The 23,743-nt window shown below is 35.4% G+C and overlaps 1 protein-coding gene across 7 annotated transcripts in view; it reads left to right on the top strand.

Moving 5' to 3' along the window:
* Window positions 1-8,632: 8,632 nt before the first annotated feature.
* Window positions 8,633-23,743, top strand: part of TMEM196 (transmembrane protein 196) — a 49,969-nt gene continuing 34,858 nt past the window's right edge. For 2 of the 7 annotated variants that reach the window (XM_019443561.2, XM_019443559.2), the window contains exon 1: window positions 8,844-8,994. In XM_019443561.2, coding sequence (XP_019299106.1) covers window positions 8,848-8,994 — 147 coding nt within the window. In that variant the 5' untranslated portion in view covers window positions 8,844-8,847. Of the gene's footprint in view, window positions 8,770-8,843; window positions 9,013-23,743 lie in introns of those variants that run through there. The other 5 variants (XM_019443560.2, XM_019443558.2, XM_053897491.1 and 2 more) reach the window with 4 other exon arrangements.

Here is a 23,743-nt window from a genome sequence, read left to right as displayed (position 1 = left end):
CTAGTATCAGTGACCTGTACCTGATCTTGAAGGGACTTGGAAATTTCTCCCATAAATTTTCGATGTGACACAAGGCATGAAAATTGTAAAATATTTGCATGATCATGACAATAAAAATAGTCTTTACTTGTTTTTTGTTAGTCCAGAAGACAGATGTTGATTTATTATGCAGACTTTTTAAAATGCAGTCTGTTCTGGGTCACTGGATGAGTTGAAGAGGTCAGGAGTATAGTAGAAAGGATCTAAACATAAGATGAAATCTAACAAGTATTCTCATGGCCCTGTCAATTCTACCATTATGTGCTAATCTACTTTTCATATTTGGTAATGTAACCTAAGAGCTTGTTCTTAACAATTTCTTTGGTTCTGAAGTAATGATGTGAATGATTGTTCAGTTGAGAAATACATAACATTATATCTTAGCACTAATTTTTTAAGTGTAAGAGAGGGTCAGAAATTACAAATGCATGTAGTTTGAGAAGAAATAGGTATTAACTCTTCTTTAAATGTTTGGTAGAATTCACCTGTGAGGCCATCTGGCCTTGGATGCTTGTTTCTTGGAGTTTTTTGATTACTGATTCGAATTATTTGCTGGTTATCAGTCTGTTCAGGTTTTGTATTTCTTCCTATTTCAGTTTTGGTAGTTTATATGTTTCTAGGAATTTATGCATTTCTTCCATGTTGTCCAATTTGTTGGCATATAGTTTTTCATATTGTTTTCTTATAACTGTTTTTATTTCTCTGGTGCTGGTTGTGATTTCTCCTCTTTCATTTGTGATTTTATTTGGTCCTTTCTCTTTTGATAAGTCTGGCTAGAGGTTTATCAATTTTATTAATTTTTCCAAAGAACTAGCTCCAGGTTTCATTGATCTGTTCTATTGTTTTTTAGTTTCTGTGTCATTTATTTCTGCTTTAATCTTTATTATTTCCTTCCTTTTAGTGGCTTTAGGTTTTGTTCTTCTTTTTCTATCTCCTTTAGGTGTATGGTTAGGTTATTTATTTATAAAGGACTTACAAGACTCAACACCCGAAAAACAAATAATCCAATTTAAAAATGGGCAGAATATATGAACACATATTTCTCCAAAGAATATTTAAAAATGGGCAGTAGAGGCATGAAAAGATAGTCAACATCACTCATCATCAGGGGAATGCAAATCACAGCTACAATGAGATATCACCTCACACCTATCAGAATGGCTAAAATCAACAACACAAGAAACAACAGGTGTTGGTGAGGATGTGGAAAAAAGCGACTCTCTTGCACTATTGATAGAAAGGCCAATTGGCACAGCCACCCTGGAAAATAGTATGGAGTGTCTATAAGAAGTTAAAAATATAAATACCCTACAGTCCAGCAATGGCACTAGTACGTATTTACCCAAAGGATACAAGAATACTAATTCAAAGGGATGCATGCACCCCAGTGTTTATAGCAACATCGTCTACAACAGCCAAACTATGGAAACAGCCCAAGTGTCCATTGATAGATGAATGGATAATGAAGAAGTGGTGTTATATACAATGAAATATTACTCAGCCATAAAAAAGTTTTCAAGAATGAGATCTTGCCATTTGCAACAACATGGATGGAGCTAAAGGTCATTATGCTAAGTGAAATAAGTCAGTCAGAGGAAGACAAATACCATATGATTTCAGTCATTTGTGGAATTTAAGAAACAAAACAAATGAGCAAAGAGGAAAAAAAGAGACAAATCAAGAAACAGACTATTAACTATAGAGAGCAAACTGAAGGTTATCAGAGGGGAAATGAGTTGGGAGATGGACGAAATATGGAAATAAGGGTACATTTGTGATGAGCACCAGGTGTTGTATGGAGGTGCTGAATCACTATATTGTACACCTGAAACTAATATTAAACTGTGTTAACTAACTGGACTTTAAATAAAATCTTAAAAAAATAAAAATAAAAAAGAAATGGGTATGAAACCTGTGTCTTTCTGGTTGCAAGAATTTTGGCCTTCTCTTTTGTTTTAGCTATTCATCGTCTTGGCTTTGCTAGAATTGCAAACTTTGTACCTTGCATGGCATCTCTGGTCTCAATTGCAGAATCTTTGGTCTCCAAGTCCAAAAACATTGTTTCCAGTTACCAATATATTATGGTCAGTGTTCCTTTTATAGGCCCATATTTTAATTCTGCTTGAAGAATATTTCTTTTCTTTTCTTTTTTTTAAGTTTATTTATTTTGAGAGAGAGAGCACGTGAATGTGTACACACACACACACACATATAGGCACAGTGGGGGAGGGACAGAGACAGGAAGAGTGAGAATCCCAAGCAGGGCCGGTTCTAGCAGGGCAGAATGCTACTTAAGGCTTGATCTCATGAACCCTGAGATCCTGACATGAGCTGAAACGAAGAATGAGATGCTTAACACACTGAGTCACCCAGGCACCCTAAGAATATTTCTTTTAATATTCATTTTGATGAAGATCTTATGTCTAAGTAAATTCTCTTAGTTTTTTGTCTGAAAGAAATCGTTTTCTGTTTGGTTTTTAAGGCATTTTTCTGTGCCTATGATTCTAGATTAATAGAGTTTTTTGTTTGTTTTTACATTTCATTGCTTCAAAATGTCATTCATTTGTCCTCTGGATTCAGTAATTTTAGGTGAGAAGTCTGAAATTCCTTCTTCTTTTCTTCTGTATGTAATGTGTCATTTTTCCTCTGGCTGCTTTTAATGTTTAATCCTTATCACGGGTTTCCAGCAATTTGGTTGTGATGTACCTTGTGTGTTTATCCTGTTTGCAGTTTATTGAGCTTCTTGGGTATGTGCGTTTGTAGTTTTCACCACATTTGGAAAACAATATGCCATTATTACGTCAAATTTTTTATCTTCCTCTTTTATAATTTATATTATATCCATGCCTCACTTCTTCAATTGTCTTGTAGGTCAATGAGTCTCTATTTTTTTCTCTCAGTCTTTTTTTCTCTCTGTGATTTAATTTGTATTGTGGGTTTGGGGTGGGGTTTTTTGTTTTTTGTTTTTGGTGGTTTTTTCTTTTTTTTTTTTTCTTTTTTTTTTGCTGTAATTCTAATTTCTATTGTTGCATCTTTTTTTTTTAACTTTTTTTAATTTATTTTTGAGACAGAGAGAGACAGAGCATGAACAGGGGAGGGTCAGAGAGAGGGAGACACAGAATCTGAAACAGGCTCCAGGCTCTGAGCTGTCAGCACAGAGCCCAACGCGGGGCTCAAACTCACGGACCGTGAGATCATGACCTGAGCCAAAGTCGGATGCTTAACCGACTGAGCCACCCAGGCGCCCCTCTATTGTTGCATCTTAATGTTCACTGATCTTTTCTTCTTTAGTGTCTAATCTGCTATTATTCTCAAATTACTGTTTTTGATTTCAGATATACAATTTTCCATCTACAGAAATTATATTTTATTGCCTGTTATGTCTATAATTCATATTGTTTCACATTGTTTTCCTCTTCACCTTTGAATATATTTCTAATATGTGTAACAGAGGTTTTAAGGTATTATCTAATTCCATCATCTCTGATATCCCAGTTATAGATCACATTTTCCAGTTTTTTTCATATTTAAGATATTAATTTGTTAGTGTATACTGTGATTTTTACACTGTTGAGTAATGGTTGGTAATTTTCATTAAGATGTGTTAGACTTTCTTTTTTAATGTTTTTTTAATGTTTATTCATTTTTGAGAGACAGACAGAGCATGAGCAGGGGAGGGGCAGAGAGACAGAGGGAGACACAGAATGTGAAGCAGGCTCCAGGCTCTGAGCTGTCAGCACAGAGCCCAATGCAGGGTTTGAACTCCAGAACTGTGAGATCATGACCTGAGCCAAAGTCAGATGCTTAACTGAATGAGCCACCCAGGTGCCCCAAGATGTGTTAGACTTTGTTAAGTTACTTACTGAAGAGACTGATAGTTGAGAGGCCTGTTCTGAAGTATTTCAGTATTTCATTCAGATGTAGTTGCCTTTACTCCAGGCATAGGTTAGCCCTCCTACCTATGAGTGCCCCACCTCAGTTTTCCACTGAAGGCTGAGTGTTCAACAAGGACTATTTTTTGCTGCTTTTGAACCTTAACCTTCCCAGACATCTTGTAAGCCTCAGATTTTAGCTCTCTAGTCATTCTGTTTCTAGTCTTGTGAAGTTGCACCTCATGATTGTGGGGCTAAGAATTTAAGCACACACTCAAGGGATCCCTGTAGAGATCTCTTTCTCCTGAAAAGACCCTCCTCTCTAATATTCTGTCCTGAAAATGTTGCTACCTCAACCTCCCAAAACTCTGTTCTTCGTCCCAGAAATTCAGTAAGACTACCATGCTCTGTTTAGTATTTCTTTTCTTGTAACACAATCTGTTAAGTGCCTATAGTCAAAAGACCAGGAGAGAAAACCTTGCTTTTATTTCTCCTCACCCAGAGATTACAATGGTGCTCTGTCTGTCACACAGTATCTGAACAGTTTATTTGAATACATTGTATATAGTAAGAGAGTAAATCCAGTCCCATTTACTCCATCATGGCTGGGAGTAGAAATACCCATATTTTTTATTAAAGGTAGAAATCACTATAAATACATCATTTGGGGTTATTTTTATACATGTTTAAAAGTCATTAATAGTCAAAGGATATTTCAGATATAAATGAGAAATTGTGATAAATACAGTACTAAGTACCATACTTTCTCTAATTTTCATAAGCACTAACAATATTAGGTAATGACTTCTAAGATCTATCACCAGAAAACAAAACAAACAAACAAACAAAAAAGATAAATTTAGTTTTAATTATCTTCACTTCTTGATATTTAAATTTAAAAAATCTTCAAAATATTGTTTTCTTTTTTCCCTTTTTACCAGAATCACATTATCAAATCCTACCTAAGTCTTTAGGCATAATCATTTCTAAGCACACTGACAAGAGTATTAAGATATTAAATGTACTTGTAACATTTAAAAACTGCCAAATGGTTGGTAATGATTTTGTGATTTTTCTTTTCTTTAATTTTTATACTAAATTAGTCATTCAGTCACCATACAAATTTAGCTTATAGTAGCTTGAACACTTGAAATCAGATTTCAGAATTAATGTTTAAAATTTTGACCTTTTCAGTTACTAACCAGTACTGGTGACTGACTTGCTTGTTTCATCAGCTTACTTCATTATACTAAGACAGGTGGTATTTGTTTAACAACTTTTGGATTTTCCTTTGTCCATATTTTAAAATTTCTATGAGTCTTATTTGGGAAGATGGGTGCATGAGTATCCCAGAACTCTTAAATGCTTATTGGCAGAACTTAGGTCCTTAAAGAAATCAGTTATGAAGGATTTTTTTCTGATTAGCCGATAAGTTTAATATGAATTATTTCAGGTTACCTATACACTCATATTCATTGTGTCATTTATAAACCAGCAGGTGGCAAACTTGAGATTTTTTTATACTATGACTCTTGTTAAAGATGTACAAGTATAGAGCCATGTATCACTGGATCTCATGAATAGCTCCTTTGTTGTCCATGATTTAAAAATTAAACCCTCTAACTGTAGAGCCACTGGTATTTGGATAGCAATGCACTTTATTTATTTATGTATGTGTTTAGTTTTAATTTGATTTGCAGTTTCATCCTATAATTCTTTCTCTAAAAACCAGTTTTGAGACATAAAAGATGCCAATTTGAATCCATTTTTGTTATGATTTCTATGATTAAGAATAAATTTTAGTGGTCCTTTTGTTTACTTTGGGGGAACTTTACATCATTTAAAGGGGAATGTAAAATTACTTTGCTCCCAGAACAGGCAGTATTCTTTTGAAAGTTCTAACAGCATTGATTCTCATGTTTTTAAACATAAAACATAATTTCCTCTATGTATAATTATTGGTTTTATTTTATTCCTCTAAATATTTCTGTATAAGTAAGTGTAATTCATTGGTAGTCACTGATAAGTGAAGATAGATTTAATTTCTTCTGTATACATTTGATTTTTAAAAGTTATGAGTTATGCACCAGTTATCTAGGATCAATCAAGATTGATTATATTCAGGCATATGATTAAGCTGTGGGGGCATTTAAGTGAACATATTTCTACGCATCGCATTCAGAAATAATACAACCATAATATATGATTTACTTATTTCTTTCTCTTTCTGAAATCTATCTATTGTTAACACTACTTGTATGTCCTCTACAAAATTAATTTCCCTTCCTTAAGTCACACTCCTTCCTGTATGTCTGCACTGACCAATCTATTTGAACAGTTACTCTAGTTTGTTATTCTCTTTCAAATGGGGGAAGAATTTAAAAAAAAAAAAGAAAAGAAAAGAAAAGGAGTGACTAAAGACAAACCAAAGCTAGGCAACCTAGATACTTCATTATTTATACATATAAATTGGATCATTTAGATGATTTCTACAAGATTTAAATAAAATAAACTGTGCCTCATTAAAACCAAAAAATACTTGAAGGATTCTAACAACTGGCTGTTTGGTGGACTGAGTTTTCAAGACGTGGAAAATGAATTCACTAATTAATCAACATAAATGTTTGAGTTGTTTTCCAAATATCACAATAACTGAGGACTATTAAAGGCCTAATAACTTATAATTCTTCCTTCCTGCTTTTATATTTTTTAAGGTGAGAGGACTCAATTCTTTTTAAATGTGGAATATAAACACATCATAAAGAAAGTAAATTATAATCATTTGATAATTTAATAGTTTAGTTTAAATGATTAAATAAGCCCCAAATCAAATTTAAGAGAAAACTGAAATTGACACTTAGGCTATACAATATGTATCACTCAGCTTTAGTGATCTCAGCATTAGGGCTTTAAAAAAAGAAACTTCTAATCAGAGAGATGCCTACATTGCATTAGTCTGCGTGTATGCAGAGGACAAGATGCCCTGGTTTGGTCTAGTATATCCTCACTCAATCCTCCTCTTTTTTTTTTTTTTAATTTTTTAATGCTTATTTATTTTTGAGAGACAGAATGCAAGTGGGAGAGAGGCAAAGAGAGAGGGAGACACAGATTTTGAAGCAGGCTCCAGGCTCTGACCTGTCAGCACAGAGCCCAACATGGAGTTTGGGCCCAGGAACTCTGAGATCATGACCTGAGCCAAAGTCTGATGCTTAACAGACTGAGTCACCCAGAAGCCCCTCTCCTTTCTTTTATTTTCCTCTAATCTATCTCCAACTGTGAAACTCAGTTTTTGAGAAAGATGGCCCACATCCCAAAAACACCTTCTCATCTCCCTGTTTCCTGAGTCTCCCTGATGAGATGCCTTGTGATTTTTCGTGAAGTAAAATCAGAGATATGAAAATGGGAAACAGACACAGTGATTTCCATACTTCTACAACAACATGTGCATCAGATTATAACACAAAAACACCTAAGCTAGGGTTGGCTCCTGCCCTGATGACTCTGACAACTGTCAGTTGTTCAAAGAGCCAGATTTTTGTTTTTAATAATGCCCTTTCCAACGTAATACTTAAATGTACACATGTCTTGAATTTCAGTGTGAACACAGGGTCCTAGTCATGCTCAAATCTGGCGATGCATCCCAAACGGATAGCAGTGCTACTGGATAAGAGCAAGGGTCTGCTGAAGAAGAAGGACCACCAACATCCCCACTAAAGTGTGTTCGGCCCATTGCGTCTCCACACCTCCGCCACCAACACGCAAGGGACTTGTGGAAACAAAGGAGAGTTGACGCTCCCTATGAGCAGGCTTGAGTCTAGCTCTTTAGAGTGTGGAATTCCTGGGTGAAAGTCCATAGGGGTCCTAGTGAATTTAGGAGTCTAGCCTTTCTCCATCCCTTCGGCTCTCTCTGCCTTTCTATTTCTTTGCCCACTGTGCCCCCACCCTACCCCGTGTATACGCAAAAGAAAGTTTTACACAGAATGAGCTCCGCGTTGACGTAGGCATCCCTCCCCTTCCATCTGGATACAAACCCAGAAGGGAGCAAGCAGGGGAGATGCGAAGGCAGGGATCGCGAGGATCATTGTGGTTAGGGTCCCCAGGGGGGGCCGATCAGGAGCCAGCCAAGAGTATTGGTTCTAGACCCACAAATAGATCAGGCTTTTCCCTCCTCCATCAACCTCTCAAATCCCAATGAGGTCACTGAAATGAAAGAGAATCAGAGCAAGAGGCAGGGGGAGGAAGAGGACGACGAGGAGGGAGAAGAAACCCAGACGGAAAAAGGCCATCAGACAAGGTCGCTTTTTCTGGCGACACAGCAACTACGAGGAGCGTGGTGCTGAATATATCCGCCCGCTCAGCCTGGGGACCGAGGGACTCGCAGAAGCACTTTGTGTTACCACGAAAACAAAGGAGAGGAGACGAGAGCGAGAGGGAGAGAGAAGCTCTGAACAGTTCCGCTTTGGATCTCTGGGAAGCAAGGCTCATCTCCTTGGCAAGGAAAGAAAGGGAAGCCTGAAGGGTCTGGGAGGCTACGAAGGAAGCAGGTTTCCTGCGGAGACTTGGGACGCGGCAGAACTCTGGACAGCGCCTCTCGAGCAGGGCTCCTTACTCCTGGCTCCGCCAGGTTTCTGGCTCCTTCCTGAAAGCCCTTCTGCGGGTACACTCTCCTCTCCTGACCCCGACCACCGAACCCGGGAAAATCCGACGATCGCTGTCAGAACGTGCCAGGGGGCGGAGCGACTCTTGCCTCTGGCCCGGTCAGGGAAGAGGGTCTCCGGTTCTGGAAATCTAGTCCTTGTGGAGAATGCTTCGCTGGTGAAGAAAGAAAAGTTTTGGGGTCTGGTAGGGGGCGGAAGGGGTAAGGAGGATAGTGGAAGAAAGAAGGTGGATGGTTGGTTTCCCTCTCTGATCTGGAAGGAATGATGACCGAGGAAGGATGTGCACCAGCGGCCAGATTATTGGGAGCCTCTTGGTGCTCTCTGTGCTGGAGATAGGGCTGGGGGTGTCCAGCGTGGCCGTGGGGGCGGTCAGCTTCAGCCTGGCCCTCCGAGAGCACAAGCCGCAGCTCGGAGACTCGTCCCCGGTATGGAGCGGGGTGTGTGTACGTTGAGCCATTTCACTCTCTCTTTACCTCTTTACGGTGATGGTCAGTGTGCGTGCGTTAGTCACTCCCTCCCTGGGGAAGAAAATCATAAATCTCTGGCTTGCATGTAGGTTCTTGTTGGCAGATTATTCCTCTTTATGTCTGTCCCTTTATTTACTAATTGGCTTTTTCCCCCTCACCTTGCTTAAGACCAAATTAAGTGGCTTTGTTTAAAGTGGTGGTGGTGGTTAGGGGGGTTCAGCAGTTTCCCCTGGCTGAATCTGCAAAAGGCTGCCTAATAGTGCTGATTAGGGAGTCACACCTGTCAAGGGCAGACTCACTTAGCCTGTTTCTTTTACAAGGAATATCAAAATGAAAGTGTTACATCATTTCGTGTATCAGGAACAAGCAAGGGTAGATTGATGCATGTATTTCTGGGCAACAGTGTCCGACTAAAGGCAACACTGATAAAACAGAAAGAGAAATGTGGTATGCGTGTAAAAGGAATATTTTATCCCAGAAAACACTGCTCTTAATTTTTCTTTGCTAGCTTTCTGATACTTCACATCTAAAAACTCTTCTGTAAGTTCCAGGCAATAAGTTAAACAATAAATGGTAGGATATGTAACTACATTCTAATTGGAGAATAACTCGGCTTAAAGAGTACCTAATGCTCAGAGAGAATGTCATAATTTCCTCTAGGTCAGATGTCAGACCCAATGACCTTCTTGTTTACTGTGGGTGGAATCTCCAGGAAAGCTTTAGAGAGTCTTCCCTTCCACCAAAGACCAATAAAATAACTCAGCACTATTCCTAGTGTGGCCCTGATTGTGAAAAATCATTTTTTTTTCTTCTCCTTTGAGTATATAGACGCTATATCCTTCTTGGTTTCTAGCTTGATTCCAGTTTTCAAGATAATTTAATAGGATGTTGTTCTGTCACTGATGATCAGTAGGTGTAATTAACAATCATGGCTTGAGTATTTTTGTTTTAAGTCAATGAAGAAGAAAAAAGACTATTTGTTTAAGAAAAATCATTTCAAAGTAATTCAGATTTGAGAGACCTTCCAGCATTCCTAAAACCAGTACAATTGTGCTGTGGAAAATCAGTTTTTATTTTTTAATTTTTCAAAGTGAAGCAAATGTTTTTAAACTGCAGAAGTTAAAAGGAAAAGTAAAAATGGTACTCAATTCTACCACTGAATGTTTCCAAAAATCCTTGTTCTGAATTCAGTAACTTACTATCATCTCCAAATAATTACTTTTTTCTTTATTATGTAAATTTTATCCATATACATTTTAAACTTAAGTATGAAAGGCTAAAAGGCAAATCTTAAATTTGAGAACTTTACATCTTATATGTAATAGTGATTATTTTGAGAGTTGTAGTTATCACTATTTAAACAGAATTAGTCAGACTTTAAAACTTCTATCAGACAACTATCAAAATTGAATATAATATCAACATTTAAAACAAATGGGGCAAAATGTGACCTTTTGATGACTTATGAAGGAGAATCCTCAAATACTCTTCAAATCACTTCCCCTCTTAATTTTGAGAAATTGGATGAATAAACATAGGTTGTCTCTAAGTAGAATTAAAGCATCCACTTTATCTTTAAGAATTAAAAGAATGGTTACTTTTGCTTGGCATCACATAAGGAAAATAGATTATTTTTTTCTCTTCCCAGACAACGTACCATTATCTAAATGAGCCAACATATGTATTTGTTACCAAAAATGAAAGTTTTGAATTTGCCCAGTAAAAAGCAAATAAAATAATTATTTATATATAATATACATATAGTCATCATAAAGAATTATTTCCATCTTTAACTGGCTCTTTAGAGTAACCAAAATTCACCTAGGGTGCTCAAACAACAGTTCTAAATTCTGTTGTCTGATTCAATAAAATTTTTAAAAAATACATGTGATTGAATGAATGGATTGAAACAGCAATGCCCCAATAAGTCCCTTTTGGGATCACTTTTATAAACTCAAGTTAAAAAATCAAATCTTTGAAGAAATACTCAGTTTTGATCATTATTTATTAAATTATAGACTTCCTAAATTGATTTTTTAAATTGTTTTTCAGAGGTCATTTGTGATATAATCTCAATTATCTCTTATTTCTGTCAATGATGAATTCATATAACCAGTATTTATAGAGGGCTAACCATGTGCATTTTACTATTTAATACAAAGATTATTAAGATAAGTCAGAATAACTAGTAAAGCAGACAAGATGAGTATATCACTAACTTTATCAATGGTGAGAAATTAAAGTTTGACCTCAGAGAGATATAGGGGCAGATATAAGGGTGAGAGTATGGGGTGGTCAGTGAAATATCCATGGGATAACAATTACTTTTCTCTTGATCTTGGAAGCTTATTGGGACTTGTAATTTATGTATCACAGTGTTAAGTAATGCATCATAGAGTGGACTCCAAAGTCTGCCTGGGTGCGGATCTGTCATTTATTATCGAGTTAACATCCACAGTTCTCATATTCTGTAAAACAGGGCTGTTAAAAGGCATAAATGAAATAATGCTCTTAGTAAATATATGGTGTGTAGTGAGCACTGAATAAATGCAAGCCACTAATACTGGGTGCACAAACTGGCAGAAGGGCATAAGAAAGGAAAGCCTTTCAGACAGCATGGACGAAGGCACAAACTGGGATGGGATGTGTTATGTTCCAGAAAGAATAGGCTCTTCTATTTTTCTGGGGCTTATGTGTGAAACGAAGATAAGGATGGAAAGAGTGGTTGGGGCCAGACCATGCGAGGCTGTGTGCCAGTCTAAGGCAATAGACTTATTGCCTCATATTTTTAATAATAATAATAATAATAATAATACCAATTCATACTTCCCAAAGAGATTCAAGGAGAAGCAGAGAAAAACTGGATTAAAAAAAATTATTAATCTCTTCGGTATTTTATGAATTAAAAATATGTGTTAGTTATAAACACTAGCTGGGATTTTATAATAATTAACCTGTCACAATAACCACAGTCTATAATCAGAGTGTGCTTTGATTGGTGCCATGAAGTTTTTTTCAATACATTATTGTCATTATTACAAGATGTCTGAATTAAATTTTAGAAATCAATAGAAATAAAACTGTACTGTGAAGGAATTATTTTTTTATATATGGACTCTGACATAAGCTTTTTATCTAGTCAAGTACACTAAGAATTCAGGCAACTATTTTGATCTTTGAACCCAAATATGCAAATTTTTCAAAATGTGATTTAAAAATTAAATAGTAAAATAGAAGTCTTAGAAACCCAGGGGATGGATGCTTATATTTCTAGTCACTGTTTTATAATGAAGCAAAGGGTGATCAGGTTCCTGTCATCGGTTTAAAGATGTGGCCAATAAGCAGGAAAAAAAATTATTTCGCTATAATTTCATACAGAAAGAAAGTTATAAATCCCTTATAGGATTTTTGCTTCTTCTTGTTCATCTGTTATAGCTGATATAGTAACCTTGTTGAAAGAAGACATTACTGCTAGATAACTATGAATGAACTCTTGAGTAAACTGCTTTGGAAAAGACAGTCATGTGAAATATAATTGACATGTAAAATTTATTGACAGAGTTCAGTAGACAGGGCTATGTTTCCAAGTTGCTGTATGATAGTTATATTTCCCCATCAATAATGAATCTGTAATGGAAATGGACTGTATTTAGTACTACACAGATTCATGGTTCCAAGAGAATTTTATTTTGCTGCGCTAGGTTGGCACTTGAAAATGTAGAGATTCAGATGGTTGTGTCCAGAACAACATCTAGTGCTAAGTTGTATTTGAGATATAGCATGCTAAATTCCATCCATCTATATCTAATACTCATTCTATAAATCAAAAGTATTAAAAGAAACTTTTCTAAGCCTTGTTTAGCCCACAGTCTTTTAAATATTCAAAAAAAATTTTACCTTAAAATAATTAAAAGTTTGAATGACTTTGCTTATTTTTCTGGACAATACTTGACTTGTATATTATAACTTTCTCCAGATAATAAATCTGATACTTTAGGTGGGTAAAATTTATAGCATAATCAAGGCCACCTGTTATGTGGACTCCTGATTTACCATTGCAACAACTCAGCCAATTGGAAGTTTGTGTTGAAATTAATCCTACATTAGCAATGTAAGGGAGGTGCTATATATAAAATGATATCTGCCTCAAAGTGTTATTTTTAATTTTTAAATCTGTCCAATTCATTTAAGGAAAAATAAAACAATAAGGAGAAATAAATCTGAAACATTTGAAGTTACTTCAAATGCACAAAATTTGAAGCTAATGTGTCTCTAATCAGGTAATATATCAATTTTCTCCAGCTTCAAAATATATAACATAAGAGATTTGTATATCTGAGCATGAGATGAAAGCTCTGCCCCACCTTCATAAAAATTACAAATATACATTTAAAACCAACTTTGGAATTAATTTTAATTACACAAGTAATTCATACATATTCTCATATCAAAGGGTTAAAAAAAGAATCAAAGCTGATATTCTCTTTCAACTCATCAAAATTAGCCACCATTATAAATTTAGGGTGTAATCTCACAGGCATTGCTCCACATATAAATAGTATTGTTTGAATATGTAGATCAATTTTGATTAAGTTTTGGATGTAGTGAAGCCCATTCATGGACTCTGTAAAGCCCAGGCAAAGAATCCCTTCCTTATTTGATGTATACGATTATTGTCAAGTGCCACTTTTATCTACTGGGGTTAGGGCCATTAGATATTGGCAATTAAAGAAGTTGGATAAGTCAAACTACTAGGAAGTGTAGTTATTATTCAAGGAACCATACTATGTGTCAAATGAAACATAAATAAAATGTCTATTTCTGGTATTGATTGATAATGGTATAATAGAAGAAAAATGGTGACTTTTGTCATTATCTGATGAAGTATTTTGCTTTAGTCTATATTTCATCCTCATAAAGTGACATGTGCTTAAATTTTTATCTAGGGCCTGTGACAAATTATGTCTCAGGATTTTGGCCCTGATCCGAGAGTATAACTATCTTGAAGACTTTGGCATAGGAATATTAGGGGATAATTGATAATAATTGCATCAGTCACCTTTTTGTGGACAGTTTCCTTGATACAAACATGATTTGAATAAAGTCAAACCCTTTCATTTGGATGATTTTGCCTAAAGTGTTCAAGTTGGTTTTCTTGTATTGACATGGTTATTAACCAGATCATCCAATACATGCTTCAAATGTGGCCAAGAGATTTAACTTTCTATATTAGCCCTCAGATAATATTTAATTTTATTGGTTGATGGCATAACCCACCCATCCAACCTGAAATGCTTATCTTTAAAATTCTATAAGAACTAGAATACATTTTGGTGAAAGTGTGTGTACACAACTACTGGAGGGGGAAAAACCCCAAAAATTTTATGTTCAAGTAATGTTGGGTCATTTACTTATGAAGTAAACAGATTTTCATTTTACTACTACACTATATATATATATATATATATATATATATATATATATATATACACATATACTTATTCATTCAAATGACATTCTATAAATAAATAAGCTCAGAGTCTTAAATAATATTTGACTTTACTGTCTTAGTAATTTAGTAAAATTACCAGGTGGTCACTCTGCAGGTAGATGTTTATTTCAACATGCTAAATGGACAATTCCAGAATAAGTGGGTGGCAGTATATATTTTCATTGAGTATATTTCTAGGAGACAGAAGAAATTGTGTGAGTACTTTTTTCTGTTATATTGAAAACCATGCAACTTTTCTTGTGAATGCAGATCCAAGCTATATATACTATAGTCAAATTGAATGACAGGTTGGATTCATATATCCTACTCACTATAACTGCGGCACTGTATAACTTCTGTTTCTTTATGAAGTCAAGGAGAGAAATGCCGGTACCAGTTTCATGGATTACCGTCAATACCAACATTGGCATAGAATAAGTGCTCAGTGAGCATAAATTGCTTCTTTCTTAAACTGCCCTTATATTATCCTAGGACTGCCTGGGACCTAGATAACACCAGTACTACACTGGGTCTCAACATTTCTTCAACACCGTTGATCAATTTTAGTTTGACTCACCTTTTGGTTTTTTTCATATATGGTATGTGTCTAGTTACCTTTTGATTTAATTCACAAGGTACATTATCAACTACAAAAGTGTACCAAAATATCTGCATTAGACAGGTCATGTAAAATATTCAGCTTAAAACTGAATGGGGAAACAGCAGTAAGGTGCTCCTCTCTCTCTCTCTCTCTCTCTCTCTCTCTCTCTCTCTCTCTCTCTCTGTTTTTCTTTTGGGGGTAAAGAGAATGGTAAAAATTCTATCATAAAAATATTCAGTAATAAGATAAATTAGACAATTATCTAAGTCAGACAAGTCAAACAGTGAGGATGTAGGAACCATTATTTATGTCATAAATCAAAGTCCTTGAAAACATATAAAACTATATACGTTCTTATCGTTAGTCAAAATAAAAGTACAAATTAATACTTCTAATAAAGACACATAGTATTGGGACACCTCAGTGGCTCAGGTTAAGCATCTGACTTTGGCTCAAGTCATGATCTCATGAGTTCGAGCCCCGCATTGGCCTCTGCGCTGTCAGAGCAGACCTTGCTTCAGATTCTCTGTCCCCCCTCTTTCTGCCCCTCCCTTGCTTGCACTCTGTCTTTCTCAAAATAAATAAGCTTAAAAAAAGATACATAGTATCTTGGAGGTTTTTATGGTTTTGCTTTTGAAGCAATATTTATTACATGTTGTAGTATTAATAGATGCATCAATGAAATACCTAGATTTCAACAATGATTCTTATTAATTAGGGCTCATGGTTTTTAGCACCAGTATCAAGATTCCTGAGAAGAAATTCTAAGCTCCATTAATTCATGATTTATTATTAAATATTGGACAAAATTATGTGGTCAAGACAAAAAAAGAAAATATTAGTGGCTAAGAAGACCATTTTGGGAGACAGGGTGCCTTGAGCTATTTGTCTTGTAGAAGTAATACAAGATATGATTTATTAATAGTTAACTGTGTTCCAGATGTTTTTATGTACATTATTATTTCTAATATCAACAACGTTGTGAAGAATGTAGTATTATATAAAATTTATATAGGGGAAAGGACCTAGAATCCACTTTTATTTGATCAGCTGAGTTAGTATTTAAAGATGGACAGTCTCATTTTAAAATCTGCACTTTTTCTATTGCATTGTGTGGAACATGGGAAATTGTCATGAAAAAGTCATTCACTGAGATCTGATCTCATTATTTGCTCCCATCCCTGAATATATGAGTCAGGCAGAATGGCATAAAGATCAAGTCCCCATCACTGTTTGTACCTGTTTCCCAGAAGAGACTGACATAGTCAACTGATGAACAAGCACAACTTCCATATTCCCAGAAGAATATGAAATATTAGACCAAATTGTTCTTACCTTTAGAGCTTAGGCTTTAGCCTTAAAAAGGAAACTGAAATTATGCATCTCAAATGATCATTACATATTATGAAAACAAGTCAGGAATATACAAACCATATTTAAACGTAGTTCAAAATGTGAGTTATCAGTGAGGGATCAGGGTTGACTCCCTTGTGGGGGGAGGCCTTGTAGATTGGGCAGGTTTCCAGTGGGCAGAGGAGAAAAAGAAGATGTGCTAAGCAGAACTATTAACATGTGTAAAGTCATGAAAGGGACGATAAAATGGAGAGTTTGTGGAGGATTGAGGAGACTAGACTTGTTAAAGCAAAGAGATGTTCACATAATAACTGGCAAGTGAAGATGTACCTCATCCAGATACGATAAGACCAGCTTTAAAAGGGTCCTGAAAGAATGGTAAGACTAATCTGCCCTTGATTCCTAACTAAATTTGGTGAGCTTTGCTGGTTAGAACTTGATGATCATGAGGCCAAAGCAGTTGGACCGGGCATTGGTGCTCATTTCAAGGCAAAGCACCAGCTCTTGATTCCAAGACATGTATCCTGTATCAGAAGAAAGATGTGAGGGAACTCTTGAGACTTGAGGGAAGTGTAAATCTACCATCACAAATGTAAACCCACTTCAAGTGGCTTTCCTGTTGATGGTGCATTTGTAAGATGTTCAATAATTCTTACAGCTGCCTGACATATAAGAGTTCACTTATTTAATTGGAAACATCAGCATTACATTAAGAAATGAAAATAGATTTGGAGGCATTAAGACTTGGGTTCACATTCTAGCTCTAACATTTGTTAGCTTAAGTTTGAGTAAGTCACATTATCTCCCTGAGCTATCAGCTAAGTTATCTGTAAAATAGCAATACTAATACCTATCTTATGGAGTTCAAAAAATTAAAATGAATACTTATATAAAGGGCTTGATACATGTTAAGTATTTAATAACTATGATGAGCCCACAACAATGACTGCATGCTATTGCTGTATGTCTGGAAAATCAATTTTCTGTACGTGGTTTCTATTTTTGTGTTAATAGAAATTTTATTTTTATACATTTCTGAAGGGTAGCTTTTTGTAAGGCCATTGATGAAATTGATCTTGGACTCAAGGCTTGGTAACATTTAGGTCATATACCCTCTCTTAGAAAATATGTGCTTTTCATAACCAATTCCAAACATTAATAGTTGTGATTTAGAGTTCATTTTCCAGGGTCCCAGGAATATTATCTAGGTCAACATTGGGATAATTTTTGTGTGTTCTCCCAAATAGAGATCATGTATTTGAGTTTATCATTATTTTTGGCTAGGTTGTTGGAATTCTTATCTCTTTCTCTACTTGTTTCCTGCTATTTTCCTACATTGTTTGCTCTGAAGAATTAATAAAAATAACAGTCACATTAATAATAGTAACACTGGCAGCTTATATTTCGAATATGCTGCATTGCCTAAGAATTCCAACTGCTGTGTTAGACCATTTATCTCAGCAGGATGAGTTTCTTCACCTAAGGAATGAGTACCTAGCAGATTTAGGATTTAGTGATCTAAATCACCTGAAGAGATAATGTATGCATGTGTGTGTGTGTGTGTGTGTGTGTGTGTGTGTGTGTGTGAACACATGCATGTGCTCATATGCATATGCAGGGGAAATTAAAAGATAAGAAATTCATACAAGGAAGTTGATAATTGTCACTGATATGCACTATATGCTGCGTTTAGGCTGCTAGTAACCCGACTTGGGTACAAGTTCACAATGCTGTGATCCTCTATGAGCTGCAACTTATTTCCATAACTGGCTGGGTTTCAGAAACTGCCAGGCATGTTGGGTGGACATTCTTCTATGGTGTTGACAATTCTTGGGAAGAACATAACTTCTACCCTCTAGTCCCCTGGAGTCCCTGGCTATTTTCAATTCTGTGAGAACAGGTCACAAATCACAGACTCAAAGCTGGCACATAGCCAAGGAAGTATTTTTTGTTGTTGTTGTTTCATCTTCACCAAATGTATCTTCTACATTTTAAATTTTGTTGTGTTTTCCACATGTATCAAGTTATGGACATTATATTTGAGTGTTGTCCAAATACATTACAGCATCTATGTTAATCTTACTCGAAAATGACATGAAGAAATCTTAAACATAAAAATATGAACAAAAATTATGCAAACTAGGATAGCCCACATTAATGTAAAATTACCTTAAGCTATATACAAATACTTACTAAATTGTCATCACGACATAGGTCATAGAGAGGCCCTATATAATATATATATATATATATATATATATATATATACATACACACATATATATATACATATATGTATACATATATGTATATATATATATGTGTGTATGTGTATATATATATACATATATATGTGTATATATATATATAAAGTTTAAGCTGCTTTAATAAACAGAATGTTATTGACAATGTTTCCATACCTGGGTGTTCAATATTGATGACACTTCTTGTACTTCCCTCCAGAAATAATTATCTTAAATTTTTATGTGTTTGAACTTTGAAATTCATTTATTTATTGTAATGGCTAAAATAACAAAAATTTGGACTCGGAAGACAAACTTTTCAATTTTGTTACTGCTATATATGAGATAGTTTTATTTTGTTCCATTTTAAGGATTAACATGAGTAATGACTATACCTAACAATTATTTGGGTGATTGACACCTAAATGTGTAGTACTGCAAATTCAGTCCCTCCTACCAAAATTTATAATTTTCTTGCTGCTTTTGGAGAAGAAAGAGCTCTAACATCAAAAGCCTTATTTACTCAGCATACTCAAAATAGTCAACAGATTATTTTTTAAAAAGAAAAACTATCACAAAGCAGAATTGGAATAGAACACAATGCATAATGCATTAAATACAAGAAAGACTGAGTTCCATGAACACTGAAAGGGAGATGTGAGGGAATGGTGTTCTGAGAATCAAGGCTGATTCTTTCTATACATTGAGGGATTTGGGTCCAGGGGCAGTCAGAATTTCTGAGGTTTTTGGACTTGGATTCATCTAGAAAAGTTTGACATGCCAATCAGCTACGTGCTATGTTTGATGATTTCTTCTGAAATTCATTCTTGTGATTGTTGGTTTCATTCAGTTACTTTACAGTCTCTGAAAAAGGTTTACCTCACTGCCTGCTGTGCATCCCTTTTTATCACTGTGGGGGTTTTCTTTCCATGTCTCCCTTGAGTGCTTTTGGTTCAATTTATTTTTTCACTGTAGTTGCCTCTTGCCCCATGCTACCTGCTAAGCCACCAAGATGGCCTGATGCTAATGGAGAACTGTTTAGCACAACAACATATCTGTTGTACATTTTATTCCTTTGGTATTTTATTTTTTGTAAAGGTGATCATATTTGTGAGAGGTCATGACTTTCTTGATAAAAATGTACACTTATCCTTTTCCAGTTGAATTTTTGAAATATTGAAAATTTCATAATTTTCTGGAGTGAAAGAAACATGGTATATGGATCTATGTGCTTTGCTTTTTTCAGTGCTCTGTTTTGGGGTGGAAAATAAGAAATTAGTTCTAGCTTAAGGGAAAAAATAACACTGCATAATTAGCAGGGTTTTCCATGGACTAAGAAAAGAAAGAAATATAAATAGGAAAGTGGAAAAGTGATTTATTTTAAAGATGAACATTATGCTAAAAATGCAAAAGAATTGGGAGAGGGGAAAGCAGAGGTCATTAAGGAGATTTGTAAATCTAATAAAGGCAGACAAATCCCAGGGAGCTGGGTTGTGGGATAGCATAGCTCAGGGGCAAGGACCCCTAGGGGTTAAGGATATGGAGATGGGGACCATTCCATGTTGAGATCAATGGTAAAGACATTTAATGGGCCTGAGCTCATCCCACTGGGTTGGGATGAGTCAAGAAGAGGAATGACAATGTAGCATGGAGAAAGAGCTAAAACAAATCAGAAGAGTCAGGTTCCCATTCCAATTCTTATGCCAGATGCTTATTCTCCTTAGTTCTCTTTCCTATAAGATTTTGTCAACAAATATTGATTCTACAGCTACAGCATTTTACAGTCTGAGTTAGGTTCTGAGGATCTAGCAGTGAATACAATAATCATGATTCCTGATCTTCTGAAGCTGATAGATAGATAGATAGATAAAGACAGACATATAGATAGAGATATATAATATAATATAATATATATATATATATATTATATTATATATATACAATGAACAAATAATGCACAAACATCTAAAACATCTCAAGGAAGCAGTATTTTCTGAAGGATGATGAGGCATTACCCGGATGAAACAGGGGAAGAACACTGTTCCAACTAGAGGGAACAGAATGGATAAAGACCCTCAAATAGGAAAGGTTTGATGTATTTGAAAAACTGAAAGAAGGCCAGGGTGACTGGATTTATGGCAAATGAGCAAGAAGGAGATAGAATGCACTCAGTGAGGTAAAGAGGCAAAAAGGAAAAAAATCACTTAAGGCTTTATACACAATTTGCAATGTCTTGATTTTTCCTTAATTAGAATAGGAGACTATTAAAAATAATGGAAAGGTTTTAAACATAAAAGTGACAAGATTATATTTGCATTTAAAGAAGCTCATTTGGGGCTTCAGTTTATAAAATATATTTGAGTCAGACAAGTTAAGAAGTTACAAGTCTAGTTAGGACGCTACTGACATTTATGATATTATGGTTACATGGATGACAGTGAAATATTGAAATAAAATGGAGGAAGCACAGATATTTGAGATACAGAGTTGACAAGACTCAGTGTTTGATTAGATGTCATTGTTGAATAAAGCATTAAGAATGATGGGGCGCCTGGGTGGCTTAGCCGGTTGAGTGTCTGACTCTTGATTTCAGTTCAGGTCATGATCCCAGGGTCATGAGATCAAGCCCTGTGTGGGGCTCCATGCTGAGCATTGAGCCTGCCTGAGATCCAATCTCTCTCTTTGTCTCTCTCCCTCTCCCTCTGCCTGTCTCCCCTGCTTTCACTTTCTCTCTCTTTCTCTATCTAAAATAAAAGAAATAATAGTAATAATTAAAAAACAAAAGAACAAGTCTCAGATTTGGGGACTGAGCAACTGGTAGGATCCCATTTACTCTTTTGAGAATTAATGATTAGAAAAGGGAAAACTGTGTGTGTGGTGTGTGTGTGTGTGTGTGTGTGTGTGTGTGTGTCTAGGATATAATTGCATAGGATGTGGACAGATCAAGAATTTATTTGTGATCTGTTAGAGGTACCTGTGAGACAGAGACATGCTGTGGACTATTAGATGGGTCTAGAGTTCAGAACATAGGACTGTGGTGAAATCTAAACATGGGAACAGTCTATAAATGCATTAAATACATTTAAAAGTATTTAAAGCCATGTTACTGGTTGAAATTACCCAAAACAAAGCCCTTAGTTCCTCTGAAATTCAGAAGCTGGATATTAATATGAAGGTAAGAAAGAGAGACTGAGAAGTTGTGACCAGAGAAATGTATGGAAAACCAAGAAAGTGTGGTGTTAGAGAAGCCCAAAGGAAAGAGCTTCCTTGTAAGATGCTCTTACATCTTACACGATCATGACCTTCCTGTAACATGGAAGTCATTGGTGACCTTAGCAAAAGCAGTTGAAGTAAAGGACACATACTCCAGTGTGAAGTATGCTAAAGAAATAATGGGAAGCAAGAATACAGAAATAGTAAGTGTAGTGGTGGTGAGGGGGTCTGTGTAGAGAGAGAGAGCAATTAATGTGAAAGGATTTGGAGTCAAGGAAGGTTTTTGATTTTAAGGGAGATTTTGGAACACTTCTGTGTGCTGAGGTAAATAATGGAGTAGGCAGAAAGGGAGAGAAAGTCTGAGTAGACAAAGGGTGATTTAATGTAGAGATGAAGTGCAGGTCTTGTGTTGATACATTGTATTTTTGTGTATTTAAAAAAAAGAAGAGCAAGATGAATATGACTGAAGATGCAGTTTATCACACTGAATGGCAAATGGTGAGAGGAGCCTTGATGGCTTCTGTGTTCTCTGTCTCATCTGAGGTCTGTCATGGCTATAGGGGTAAAGAAGAGAATGCCATTAAAATGTTTCCTCTCCCTATCAGTTGAGAATTATAATTAAGTCACACAACATAAACTGTATAGAGACATAGAAGTAATTTATTCCAAATTCATCCTTTTATAGATAAGTAAACTAAAGCCCTGAGAGTTAACACTGCTGGCTAACTATAGAACCAGGACAAGAGGGCAGTTCATCTAATACTTAGTCTAACCCAGTTTTCATAGATGCCTCAAAATATTGAGTAATCCTTAAGATAAATGCTGACGCGAAAAGAAAATGCAGTTATTTGTTTACCGTCTCAAACTGAACAGGAATGATCTCAAATTATTGGCATTGCTAAACTATCACGAAGATGTAAGTATTTTAACACATTTTAGAGGTCTCCCCCCAGTTGGGGGTTTCAAGAAAACAGCTTTTTACAGAAATTATGGCATGTTCTCTGTGGTGCTTTTCCAAAGCAACAGGGAAATTGTAGTGAATTTTTAGAGGTTAGCAAATTTTCCAAACCCACAAGAGCTAGTGATCAATTTAGGTAAGTAAGTGAATTGCTTTCAAGAAGCCTCTAAAAAAGAGATTCCAAAGTTCATTTATCAATCTATACACATTCAAAGAGCTTGGATAGGGAATGTCAAAGTCACATAATTCTGAATATTTTCTGTCTGAGGGTTTTCTTCTTAATTCAAACATAAAGAAATCAAAATTAAGAGTCAGATTTAGTATACAATTGGCCTAAAGTGGCTAGGAACAAATATGTGTATATGCATTGTGCCTTTATCCAATACTGTCTTAAAAATTATCAAAATATTTTATAAAGATAGATGACTTTAAAAGGGCCACATTTAAAAAAGGTGCACTTTTTCACAAATGTATCCTTGGCTATAGATACAGCAGAGTGTATTTACTAGTGTTAGGGTAAGCTGAGTTTTCCACTGCAATGTTAATAAATTAAAATATCATTATAAAAGATAATAAGTATTCTTATTTATACCCCAGTCACTTATAAAGTAAATGATTTCCTCAAAGGAACAGGTTTTGTTTTGTTTTTGTTTTTGTTTTTGTTTTTGAGAAAGAGGTATAACTTTAACTCATGATTTTGCTGTAGCCAAGGGGTATCACCAAACATCTTAGGTCTTCAGACCTTCAAAATAGTCTTAGAGGGATACATAAGGAGTTTAGGAAATATCAAGGGGAAAGTACCTGATAAGTTAAAAAATACAAATTTGGCAGACATCACCCATTGAATG

The sequence above is a fragment of the Panthera pardus genome, unplaced genomic scaffold, assembly GCF_024362965.1.
Source record: "Panthera pardus isolate Hobbes unplaced genomic scaffold, ASM2436296v1 HiC_scaffold_8, whole genome shotgun sequence".
Taxonomy (NCBI): Eukaryota; Metazoa; Chordata; class Mammalia; order Carnivora; family Felidae; genus Panthera; species Panthera pardus.
Note: the sequence above shows the minus strand (reverse complement) of the source record. Positions and strands in the feature narration are given on the sequence as shown.